At 38.3% G+C, this 12,222-nt stretch overlaps 1 protein-coding gene across 11 annotated transcripts in view; it reads left to right on the top strand.

The window, feature by feature from the left end:
- The window catches only part of CLIP4 (CAP-Gly domain containing linker protein family member 4), a 33,446-nt gene that overhangs the window by 20,130 nt on the left and 1,094 nt on the right, over window positions 1-12,222 (top strand). For 9 of the 11 annotated variants that reach the window (XM_054822157.1, XM_054822154.1, XM_054822153.1 and 6 more), the window contains 8 exons: window positions 16-151; window positions 868-1,008; window positions 3,599-3,682; window positions 6,998-7,138; window positions 7,569-7,697; window positions 9,867-9,990; window positions 10,774-10,838; window positions 11,547-11,619. In XM_054822157.1, coding sequence (XP_054678132.1) covers window positions 16-151; window positions 868-1,008; window positions 3,599-3,682; window positions 6,998-7,138; window positions 7,569-7,697; window positions 9,867-9,990; window positions 10,774-10,838; window positions 11,547-11,619 — 893 coding nt within the window. Of the gene's footprint in view, window positions 1-15; window positions 152-867; window positions 1,009-3,598; window positions 3,683-6,997; window positions 7,139-7,568; window positions 7,698-9,866; window positions 9,991-10,773; window positions 10,839-11,546; window positions 11,620-11,756; window positions 11,807-12,222 lie in introns of all 11 variants that reach the window. The other 2 variants (XM_054822162.1, XM_054822161.1) reach the window with 2 other exon arrangements.

Below are 12,222 nucleotides of genomic sequence, written 5' to 3'. Positions count from 1 at the left end.
TGCTTTTTGCTTTAGGTTGGTACATTAAGATTCTGTGGCACAACGGAATTTGCCAGTGGCCAGTGGGCTGGCATAGAGCTGGATGAACCAGAAGGAAAGAACAACGGAAGTGTTGGAAAAGTCCAGTACTTCAAGTGTGCACCGAAACGCGGTATAACCTTTAATTTTTTCTTACATTTTTTTTAAAACCTTAATTTTAAAAAAAGTGTTGGAAGATAGGAACCTTTGGGGAGAATAAAAACAGATAACAAATTCTGTTGCTTTTCTTTTTAGTGCTTTTTTTGTTTGTTTTATTGATACTTTTAACTGTTCTTAGTATTTTGGCCTCAACTATTTGCAAAACTACTGAACCAACCAACCAGTCAAAATTTCTGGTTATTTCCTTGAAACTGTGAGATAACAGTCTTTCCTGTCTTTCTATCTATATTGTTGAAGTTGTTTTTTGTGTTGTAACAATAATGGCCATGTTTTTTTACCTGCTTTGCCTTCCTTTAAGAGATTTATGCCTGTAGCTGTTTTCTAACTTCCAGTTTGAGGTATTTTAATTGGTCATGGACAGTCATGATATACAAAGTCTTGCGTTTTGTAACAGTGGAGACTGAGTGTTACCATTAGGACACAGATTCTAATTGATAGTTCTACTGACTTCCTGTATTACTCTGTTCAAGTTGCTTGATAAGTCTTTTGGTTTCACTGTTCATTTGAGCTAGTCCTTCCTCCCCTTACAAGTGCTTTGACAGCACAGCAATGATCGTGGCTGAAAAAAAATCCCCTAAATTAATTGAGGTAAGAGATAGTAGCCAGAAAGTTTTGTTGTATTAATGTTACTCCTGGTTCTTTTTTTGGCACATACAATTGTCTCTCCAGGTATCTTTGCACCTCTTTCTAAAATAAGCAAGGCTTCTGATCACAAAAAAAGCTCTGTACGAAGTTCTTCCACGCGGTCTCTACCTTTGGTCAAATCCAAGAAAATAGATGTGACGCACATAACTTCCAAAGTGAATTCTGGTGAGTATTTTCGTGTATGTTGAGACAGGATTGAGATACTCATCTTCAAGAATTAGCACCAATCATGTAAATCTTGCTTTTAAAATACTCGTTTGGAATTAGTTCATCACTTGGGATGAGGAGGTGATATTTATTAGCTATGTGTTCTCAGTATTAGATATTCATTCAGTAGCCTTTAAATTGGTACTGGAATGACGTGTGTAATTGCTTTAGTGATGAGAGTGATCTGATGTACTAATAGAGGTCTTTATGTACTCTATTTAAAAAAAAAAAGTTCACCACTGTTTATTCTTGAACCTTTAAAGTAATTTCTGGTTGGCTGTGATATCAGTTAAATGTCAAAACAAAACGTGATTTCTTTTACAAAGATCTTGCTGAGTAACTTGACACATCTCACTGAAATCAGTGAAAGTCTAGAAACTAATCTATATACACCTTTATATGTAGGAATTGAAGAAATTTATTTCCTGGCAAAATGATCAAGGAACTGGTTGTGTTTTATTTGCTCATTAAGTTATCTGAGTAAAACCAAAGGAAAATTAGAAGAGAAAGGATGCCCCTGTAATACAGCCTCAGTCTGCTGATTGGAGTTGCAGGCTCAGTCTCTGGCTCTGGTGTAGTCTTTTAGTAATTTATTCCAATTACTTCAAGTTCCCTCGTTGTGAAGTAAGAATGATGTGTCTTTTCTCATCTGTTTAGGTTCCAAGGTGTTTGGAGTACAGACTCTTCCCTGCTGTGTACAGTGCCCACCACGCATAACCTGGCCCCGTGCCTGGCTGGCTACATAATCATGTCATTAAATACATTACGTGAACATTTATTTTGCCTTTTGAACCCTGTTTAGGTGACTCATACTAAGGCAGCACAGCTTAAGGGATGGAAGCTATGCATACATTCTCATTGAATTTACTCTAGCACCATAAACCACTCTTTACCAGTAATACGCAGGGTACAGAAACAGTGTGCCAGGCTGGTAGAAGGGAGGCATTTTGGCATCATTTTGGATGATTTATGTAACTCTTCTCTACATAGATTGAGGGGGAAGTAAGCCCTAATTATCTGTATTTACAATTAGCACAAGAATTAAGCTATTGATAAATAGACATCCTACATAAAAAGCTTCTCAGAATAATCGGTTTGTTGGGAGTATTGCTTAGGAGCAGACTTAAACTGACTTTTCCTGTTAAATATTTTTCAGTTTGTTGTTTGTATCTCGTTAAACGATGGAAAGGACTGTTCCCTTTGTCACAGACGGTGTGTTTCAGACAGTTTAGTCATAAACCACCTTTTCTGTCATAAAGGTACATATGTATCTTTGTAAATTTTAAACATTTGATACTTTCTTGAGGTAAAAATCAGAGTGAGTTATGCATCATCTGCCCGGCAGAGCTTACACCACCAGCAGTAACCTGGAAGCTGCTGTTCCTAAGATGTTCCTGTGTTGAAAGGTCCATTAGAATTAATGTGCCTGGCTGATTCACAGGCTGGAGTGGGAGGCTGAAGCTGCGGAGGCAGAACTTCGTTTTGCAGTGTTTACGTGCATCACCACATTACGTTTCTTTCCCTTAAACTTTGTTCCTGCAATACGTGGGTTTGTAGTGATCCAAGAAAAATTAATATGCTTTTTGTAGATACGGTTAGAACCTGGAAAGCAAGAGATAGTACTACATAGAGATTTTCAAATTTGATTGGTTTCTACTGGATTTGAATAACCCATCAGACTGATGATAATAGGTCTTTTTCAAGTTTTTAGAAAAAGGATTACTGTGATCAAGTTGAGAAATGTGTTGTTGGTCTCAAACACTAGTTTTTTGATCTGATGCCTTTAATGGCTAAACCATAAAATTTTGGAAAATACAGTAGCTTTGCAAACTAGTTCAGTCACTGTAGCTGAATTAAGCCAAGAAATGCAGTTAAATAAAAAAGATGTGATTTTTCTTTCATGACAGGGAGGGGATAAATCATAGATAAGCTTGTTCTTCATTGAGTTAGGGTAGGAAACTGTCAGAAATGCAAAATGACTGTTCACAAATTGTAACTTATGTGGCAGTACTAGTTTATATGCATATCACAACATTGCTGCTCTAAGAGTTAGGCTCTTAAAAATCATATTGGCATGCGTACTTCATTAGTTGTAGATTGAATGAAGATTTGGTCTCAAATCTCTCTCAAAACTTTTATGTGTAATTTTTAATGCAGAAATTGTGAAATTAATACTAGTGAATAGTATACCTTAAGTACTATAAAAGTCAATGTTGTGTATATAATAGATGTAAATGTTTGAAAGATTTAAGTAAAACTTCAATATAAACATTAATATTTTGCAGACTATCTTGCCAGACAATAAACAGATTGTTTGGACTGTTTTAATGGGTTAAGGGGTTTAATATCTGTGCTTATCCATCAAAACAATTCTGCAGTCTTGTTTTACCCATTTATCAAGAGCCTGAGAAACTGTATAGCTTTATCTGTTTTATCCATGCATCTACTGATGTGCAAATCTGCCGAGTTGTTTTTGTACATGACTTTCCTGAAGAATTCTTGTTTGTGTTAGGCCGTATATATTTAATTGTGTATATTCTTTTTATAGGCCTAAATAGTGCAAAAAAAGACAGTGCTTCTGAAGCCAACTTTATGACTGCTAACAGGGGAAAAACTGTACCTGCAAAAGACGGTAACTCAATTTTTTTTAAATTTTTTAACATCTTGAGAAAAATTTTGGGTGGGACAGAGGAAGAAGTATTACTGCCTTACCTCTCTAACAAAGTCCTGTATCTACACTACAGGAAAGAGTTGCCTTGCCTGTCTGTACTGAAGTCCCAAGCAGGCTGTACACATTTAGTTTCCTAGGAGCAAGAGTAATTTGCGTGGATGTTTGGCTGGCGTTCTGTGTGGGTTTGGTAACAGGTTCTACCCAAATACACAGACAAGAATATAGACAAGCCCTTAAAGCTGTCTCTTAGTAAATGATCTTACAGAGGATCTGCAGAATTACCTTCTTAGGTTTCTGAGGGAGACCTTTTGCCCTGTATCATTACTGCTTGGTTTTTGATGAAGGACTATGCATGTATTCTGTTGGAATTTTTATTCTCTCCCATATCTGTATGTTCAAGCTTGTGTAACGAAGCACGCGTCTAACAGCACTTAACAGTCTTGGCATTGTGTCGTGGAAGACTCATAGTAACAAGCCTCAAATATGAAAAACGAAACTCTAGCTTAAAAATTTCCTTTTATGTATGAATCATTCTCTGCAATTATCTAGTTTCAGAATTGGATAGTGACTTCTACTGCATCAGTATTTTGTGTGGTGAACTTCAAACATAAAGGGACTCCACTTTCAGGGGTGTCTTTAACAATCTGTAAAAATCGTGTCTCCTTTGAGGTTTTGTCTATAAAATCATACTGCAAGTGTTGGCAAAAGCAGTATTTCTTTGAAATAATTTGAAGTGTGAATTTGAATATACCTTTTTTGAAGAAAAGCATCTTTTCATATCCTCCTCCAGTGAACAGTGGTGAGGAAGAGACTTGGGGAAGAGACTACTGTAAGGTATTTAAGGTATCCTATACGATACTTTTTCAGAGGCGAGCTAAAAAACTTGTGTAGACAGAGTTTTCCAACATTTTGTTCATGGAGACATTTAATGGCTTGTTCTTCGGGTTCTGGTCACACAGAGCAATTAATTGGCAGTACGGCGTCTCAGTCTGATGGATACAATATGGTAGCTGCTGTGATTAGGACTCTAAAGGCTTCACAGGCTCTAAGTGCTGTGGAGTCAGGCCTCATTTTGGGATCTAGTTGTTTAGGTGATACTGCCATAGTGCTGGTGCAGAACTCTTAGGAAAAGCCACCATCCAACCTAGACAGTAGCTGTCAATGGTTCTTTGTCAAACAGGAAGGCTGTTTCAGCTTGGGGTTTGTGCTGAGTCTGGTAATTTATTTTGTTTTATTTTTTGGACACTAGGGATAGAAAGTCTGTTAATGAAATATGCAGGTGCTGCCTGGCAGATATTTGACAGGCTTAACACTAAAAAAACCCCTACCTCCCCCCAAATAATCCTTAACAAATTGGAAAAAAGGTGTTGGGGGGGTGGGAGGGAAGATGGAGAGGAGTAAGGACAACAACAAAGTTATGCAGCAAGGCTGAAACAATCAACCGTATAAATACACCCTGGGAATGATCTGCCTGGTAATAGTTTTGCAGAAAAGGTCATGGGAGTACTGAGTATTGCAAGGTAAACGTGTGTCATCCATGTCATGCTGTTGCAAAGGGGAAGCATATTGGAATGTATAAAAAGGAGCGTCAGCCGTGAGATACACTATGCAACCTGGATGCTTCACGTGGCACAAGGCCTCGGCTAAAGCACTGCATCTAGTTTTAGACGCCACATTTCAAAAAAAATGCAAATCAACTGGAGAGAATTCAGAGAAACCACCACAATAACTGGAGATGCAAGACATGATTTAGGAGAAAAGACTGTTGGAATTTGTGATTGTGTGATTAGAAAGACAGAAGATTAAAGGGATAAGACGGGAAGCTTTCAAATACAAAGAACAGTATAACCCATTCTGCATGTATAACAAGAGTAAGAAATCTTGAGCTAAAACTTTGGTAATCTATGTTTTATATTAAGGGGGAAACCCCTGTAAGAGAACAGATAATTATGTGGTGAAATATATTGCTGAGCAAGTCCTGAGGTCTCCCTGATGGGAGGTTTTTAAGACCAGGTCAAACACTCACCTGTCAGGAGTGATTTAGCAAATAGTTGTTTTGCCCGATGGAAGAGGATTATAGGACCTGCTGAAGTCCCTTCTGCTCTTCCTTCTCCTGCCCCATGATTTCCCACAAAACAAAGCCTCTCAATGAGTGACTTAGTTTCTGTATTGCTGCATCAGCAGGTTTTGTTGTGTTCATGTAAAAGTGGTAGGCAGTCTGACCTCCAGGGAATCCATCACTGGACTGACTTCTAAATACGGACTTGTAGTACGTGTTCGCAAATGCACACGTGTATTTTTAGCTTGGACTTGCAGTTGAAGGTTGCCTGTTTAGTCACCATTTAGTAATTTGCATTTTCTTGATTGTAGCACAGCTGCAGCCAGTCTTTAGACTTCCATCCCCAGATACATAAGCTTTTGCTTTGACCCGCTGCATTTGCCTTTCTGCAGTTCTTTACTTTTTTTTTTTTGCCAAATTGGAGGATTAAATTATATTGAACATACTAACCGTGTGTCAATATCGAGGTGCTTTGCGAAAACTCCAGAATTCCAAGAGGCTTAATTCATTAAAGTTTGACAAGCAGTATTATCTTAAATTTTCACATTGAGAACCTGAGGTATAGGCATGTGTTGCTGTACCCTGCCTCATTTTGGGCAGAAGGGGGTAGGAAAGGTGAGAACTGGGGAGAGGCTTGAAAAGGAAGGAGGAAAGCTGAACATAAGTCTTATCAGACAGTTTAGACATCAGGGTTTGCAAATGGAGATAAAAATGATTTATTCCCCATTCTTATTTTATAGTTCATATTTTAATATTAATACAGTATGTAATGGAATATAGTAGGCTTTAATCCAGACAATAATTCAGTCATATAATATCACCTTCTTTCCACTTTTCATCAAATCTTTAATAGGCTGGATGATGGAAGTGTGGTGGTGTGATCTCTTATTACTGAGGCTCTCATATCTTAATAAATATGCTTGGGACTGTTGGGAAGAACTTTCATAGAGTAACACAGAAGGGGCTTTTGGAAGCCTATTCCAGCACTCGGCTGTCACCCAGTTCCCAAGGCAGGGTCAGATGCACCCATGTCATTCCTGATGGGTGTCTGTGTAAATGCTGCTTAACAACCTCTTAATTTGGCTCTTTGCTTTGTATTCTGCCCACTGTGGAGAACAGATAACCAACTACCCGCTTACAGAAGCGTTCCCTTCTGCTTAATCTGTCCTTTTATGAGTATGATCTCTGAAAGACTATTGCCATTTATGTCTTTTTAGGTTTTCCTGGGTACAGCAGCTCTTCCTCTTCTACTACCTCCTTGGAAGGCAAACAGAATTACTCCAAGAAGCAGAACTCAACTAGCAGCAATAAAAAGGCAGTGACTCGAGTGTCTTCTGTCTCATCTAAAATTAGTGCTGGTATGGTCTGTTGTATTGAGCTGTGTTTTCACAGGTGGGAGCTTGCTGCTGTACTGAATACATAGAACTACTTGTGCTGCTTCAGAATCTGAGATGGTTCAAGTGAGACACTTGGGAAGTAGTTTAACCATAAACTTAAGTTTGGCAACTTTTAAAAAAGCTTTTAGAACATCTTCAATAGGCAAAGTGTTCTTACAGCTGGTCACTGTACCTTCCAACTGTAGAGAAAAGGCTGTAGTCCACAGTTTTCATGCTGAAGCGAAGCGATTCCTTGTCTGAACAAAATTTGCGGTGTGTGCCACGTGTCAAAGCTATGCCTTGTTAAAGATAGATACTCTGTTTGCCAATCAGTTGGCTCACTGTTTAAGACTGACTTAAATTTTAAAAATATAATGGCACTAATTTCAGATCTTGTTCTTCTGTTGAACAGGGTTGTATAGTTCTCCAGCTACGAGGAAAAATCCTTTTGATGGGGAAATTCAGGTTGGAGACAGAGTACTGGTAGTAGGACAGAGAACAGGCACTGTCAGGTTTTGTGGGACGACCAAATTTGCACCAGGTATTTGCAATACTCTTTGTATATGTTGTAGAATCAATATCGAATAGTTTGCATATGAGGATGTGAACATGAAGAGAACTCCCATCTCTTTCTTCACTCCCTCCAAAAAATTTCTAAATTTACCAGTTTGTTTTAAAGTTCTTTCTCTCTCCTATGTTTCACTCAATAATTTTTACTTTAATGCAACTGCCAGGAAAAAATAATGGTTTAAAATATGACTTTTACTTGCCCACTAACACACCTTAATTAGGAGAAATATTTTGATGTTGAAACGGTAGGTATTGTTACAAAGCTTTCTGAAAATCCCCAGTTTAGTCTCCAAAGTGGTATACAGTGTATGGAGATCACATGCCTTTACTCCTTTTTGTAGTCAGCCTTTTTGACACAGCTCATCTCTTGCAGTAGTGGTACCCTTATGTTGTATACTTGACTGGTTCTTCTTGGCCTTTTTAAGAGGGTAATTATGAACATTTAAATCTTAGCTGAGAAACCTTTGGGTCACAGCACAGATGAAAAGTTACAAGCATCTCCAAAAGCCCCAAACTCTACCACCATTTTCTCATCCTCCCTTTCAGCTCCTCCCTCCGTTCTCCTTGCTAAAAAACCACACTGCGGTGAAGCCAGGTGCTTTCAAACAGAAGCGAGTTGTTCTACATTACGAAAACTAATTTCTGAATACTTATTCTTTGTAACCAAATTCTATGTTCTTTATGTCCTTATCTATAATCTTATTATTGCAAGAGAAATGCAAAACCAGTTGGTAAGTGCTGGTGTAAGTGAATAAAGTCCATTTGATTGATACGTAAGCAGCAATACTCTATCTTGACACTTGGTGGCATCAATATTTAAAAAAAAAAAGTTGGAATGACAGAATGGGAGACTGCGGAACAAGCTACGTACTTTTTCATTCTCGCCCCTTCCCCCAGTTTTGCTGTAGGCAGTCCTTGCTTAAGATACTGTGATTAGGTGATTCTACACTTTAATGTCTTTCCTTCATGTTGTTGCTTACAAAGTAAACAATGAGAAAAGGACTGGTTTTCCAAAGACGCTGTAACATCAGAAAGCTGTTTGTCAGTGTAAGTAAGTCCCCTCCCCACCCTCCTCACCCCCCCCCAATTAGGGAATGAAATTTTTCTGGAGAAAAACATGGTATTGTAAGAAGCAAGGATGGAAAGATGATAAATCTTCACCATTTGCAAACCCAGTAATTCATAGAAAATGTAACAGATGCATTTTTTAAATATTTCAATTGTAATATGTATCAAAGCTCTGGAAATTACCCAAACTTTATTTCTTTTGCTGCAATGCAGATCTTTATTTAATTCTAAAAAGAGGAAGGGGAGAACTTCTGATGTACTGAGCCCTTCTAATTCATAAACTGTCAGTCCTGAGCTTCTTGAGCTGATAATTAGAATTACCATTTTATCTAGTGCCTTCGTACCAAGTGACTCGAATTAAATTTTGAATCTTTGGGGGATGGATAGCATAAGGACTGCTAATGGAGTATGAAATTTAGCACCTTTACATAATTAGCTCACATTTATCACAGGTTATGAATGATCAAGCTTATTAACATCTTGATGCCTATTCAGCGTTCTGCACGAGATGAATTGCTGGCCAGTTCTGATTCTTACACTCTTCTCTCAATATCATACAACCAGCCTCGCAATTTGTATTAATTAGAACTTGCTAGATGGAGAGAAAGAATAAATTAACATCAAAACTTTAATTTTACTGTTGATGATCTCAGATGAGACACAAATCACATGGTCAGAGGACTACAGAGGCAAACTTGAACCACCACTGCTCTTCTTTCCTGTCTCCTGTTTGTCAAATAGCCACTGTCATATTCAGTGACGTTCTGTTCAGCTTGTGTGTGTATATATATGTGTATATGTATCTCAAAGGTTTTACTTTTCTGTATTAAAATGGCAATATTCTTTGAAAACGTATAAAAATGCTGAGATAATTCTCTTTAGATTTATTCTGATATAAATTTTTGCATAGTTACATAGATAATAAATATTATACAATAACTATGTAGACAGTTTCTAACTTGAAACTGTTTTCCTTGGTGCGTGTGAATGCCAACTGTATCAGCTGTCTAGATGAAGAAAAGCCTGTGGTGGTTCGTTCAAAATACCGTGATTTTACTGTTTTGAACTGTAGGATTCTGGTGTGGAATTGAATTGGACAAGCCTCATGGGAAGAATGATGGTTCTGTGGGAGGCGTTCAGTACTTCCGTTGTCTTCCCAGATACGGTATATTTGCACCACCGTCTCGTGTACAGAGGTAAGCACCGAAGCTGCGTGAATGTTTGTGTTGCTAAACGCTTACTTAATACATTCCCTTCCAGTGGGAAACAAAGTTTTGCAGCAGAAATGGAAGAAATAAATGTTTTCCTCTGCTAATGGAAGTTTATAACCGCTATTAAAAAGCTGGTGGGTTTTAGATCAGCTTTTTGAAAGCAGAGTATAAATTGGAAATGCAGCTCCCCCTGTTTCTCTTGCAGTCACTTCAAGTATTTTCATTCCAGGGCCTCCGTTTCTGATACAGTGTTCATTAAACCTTACTTTCATGACCCAATCCTGATGTGCTGAGCAAAATTTGGTTATAAAAGGAAGCTGCCCTTGAACGTGACTGGAAATACTGTTCTCACTCCAGCTAATTGCACAGAGGAACCAAAGCACCCACCACTTTGTAGTCCCTTCATTAGGTTTCAGGGAGAACATCTGAGGAATACTGCGCTCTTTCCTCCTGTGTTTATATCTAGTTACTCTGCCAGACACGTTCTTGCTTTTGTTTCCCTGAATAGCCCAGCACAGGCAAACTGTTAACTTCCCTCAAAATTATACATGCTCTCTTGCTGAGTAAAAGGCAAGTAATTCGAATAAACTAGTTTGCTCCAGGCACTTCTTACGTACCAGCCTGACAACAACTGAAATGCATCTCTTGGGGGTGGACGGGGAAGGGAAAGCATCAGACCTTAATCAACATTTGACAAGAAGGGCTCCAGCAGTAGGTTTGTTCAGAGTTGAGCTCAAATGACTTCTTTGTTGTGTTATTGCTTTTCAGACTAACAGGTTCTCTGGATTCTCTCACAGAGAGTTCGTCAAGTAAAATAAATCACACTTTTCCAGGTAGGAGCGTAAGACACTGTCATTTGGCTTAGGCAGCCTACCACAGGCTCCTGTTCTATAACCAGAACCTAGTGCACAAAGCCAACTTCTCTGAAAACACAAGAGGTTCTCAAGGAACCCAAACGCCCGCTGATAGTCTGGCTGGTCCCTTCCTGCAGAAGGAACTGTGGAGTATTATGTTGTTTAACCCTATCCTGGCAGAAATAATGATGTCAGAGTTAAGATTGTTGACATTCTTCCCTTATTATTGTATTGCATTCTAATCAGAGTTGGCCATGAATGGAACCTGCTCCTTAGTCTAACTTGATATTGGTGAAGGGACGCATGTAGGAAGGGGTCCAGATGAAATTAGTAAACTTTTGTGAGATACTTGAAGTAGTTATTTTTCTTTTTTCCTTACCTAAGTTTTTTTGTGAAAAGGCTGCTTCAAATTACCTTTGTTCGGTTTGTTTAGTTTAATTTCTGTCCTCTCTGAAAATTTGAACATGTTATGGACACTTAATTTCATAAGAAGTTTCATCTCTTAATTTCCAAATTGGAGGGGAGAATGTGTAGCAAATATGGTGGAAACAGTATAAAAGAAAACACAAAGAATACGAGCTCATAAAGCTGTGGGGGGGGTTTTGTGTGGTGTGTGTGGTTTTGTGTGGTTTTGTTTTTTTTTTTTTTTTAAGAAGTCCTACACAGCCTGTTAATGTTTCCACTTAGGTTTCAGACGCAGTCTAAGCACCACTTCTGCATCTTCACAAAAGGAGATAAACAGAAGAAACTCCTTTGTTAGGTGAGTGTTCTGAGTTTAAAATGTTTGGGTGAGCTGTCTGTTAGCTTTACTGTTTCTTGTTCAAAAGAAAATCTTTGTGCATGTGTGATGTCTAGACCTTTACATGTTCATTTTTTTTTCCTTCCAAAATGGACCAGTAGTAGACTATTTTTCCACGGGTATCCAGGAGTACAGTCCTTGAATTCAGGTTGGCATTAAAATTGTTTTCCAGTCATTCATCACAGCGTACTCTCCAAATTCTTGTATTTTTGCACAGCTGGGTGAAGTTCAGAGGGTCTTGTTAAGGGGTTTCACTTGGTCCTCCTGATCCTGATTGACGCTTGCACACTAAAAGTAGTTTTGGCTAAACTCTTTCAGGCCCCAAATAACATGTTTTGTACTGCTTAATGTACCAATACTATCACGTACAGTAAATATCATAGATCCTGGCATCGTGTGAAAGGAAACTGATTTTTCCAAGTATTTCAGACTGCCATGTGTGCCTGTTAATATTATTACACACTGTGCCAGTGACATGAGATCAAAGCCAATTTTTTTTTAAAAAGTGATGTGAGTTTTTTCCCCCATGCACTTCACTGAATTACAGATTTGCCCTGGATGTTT

This window comes from Grus americana, chromosome 3 (assembly GCF_028858705.1).
Source record: "Grus americana isolate bGruAme1 chromosome 3, bGruAme1.mat, whole genome shotgun sequence".
Taxonomy (NCBI): Eukaryota; Metazoa; Chordata; class Aves; order Gruiformes; family Gruidae; genus Grus; species Grus americana.
This window is presented reverse-complemented; position numbering and strand designations above follow the sequence as displayed.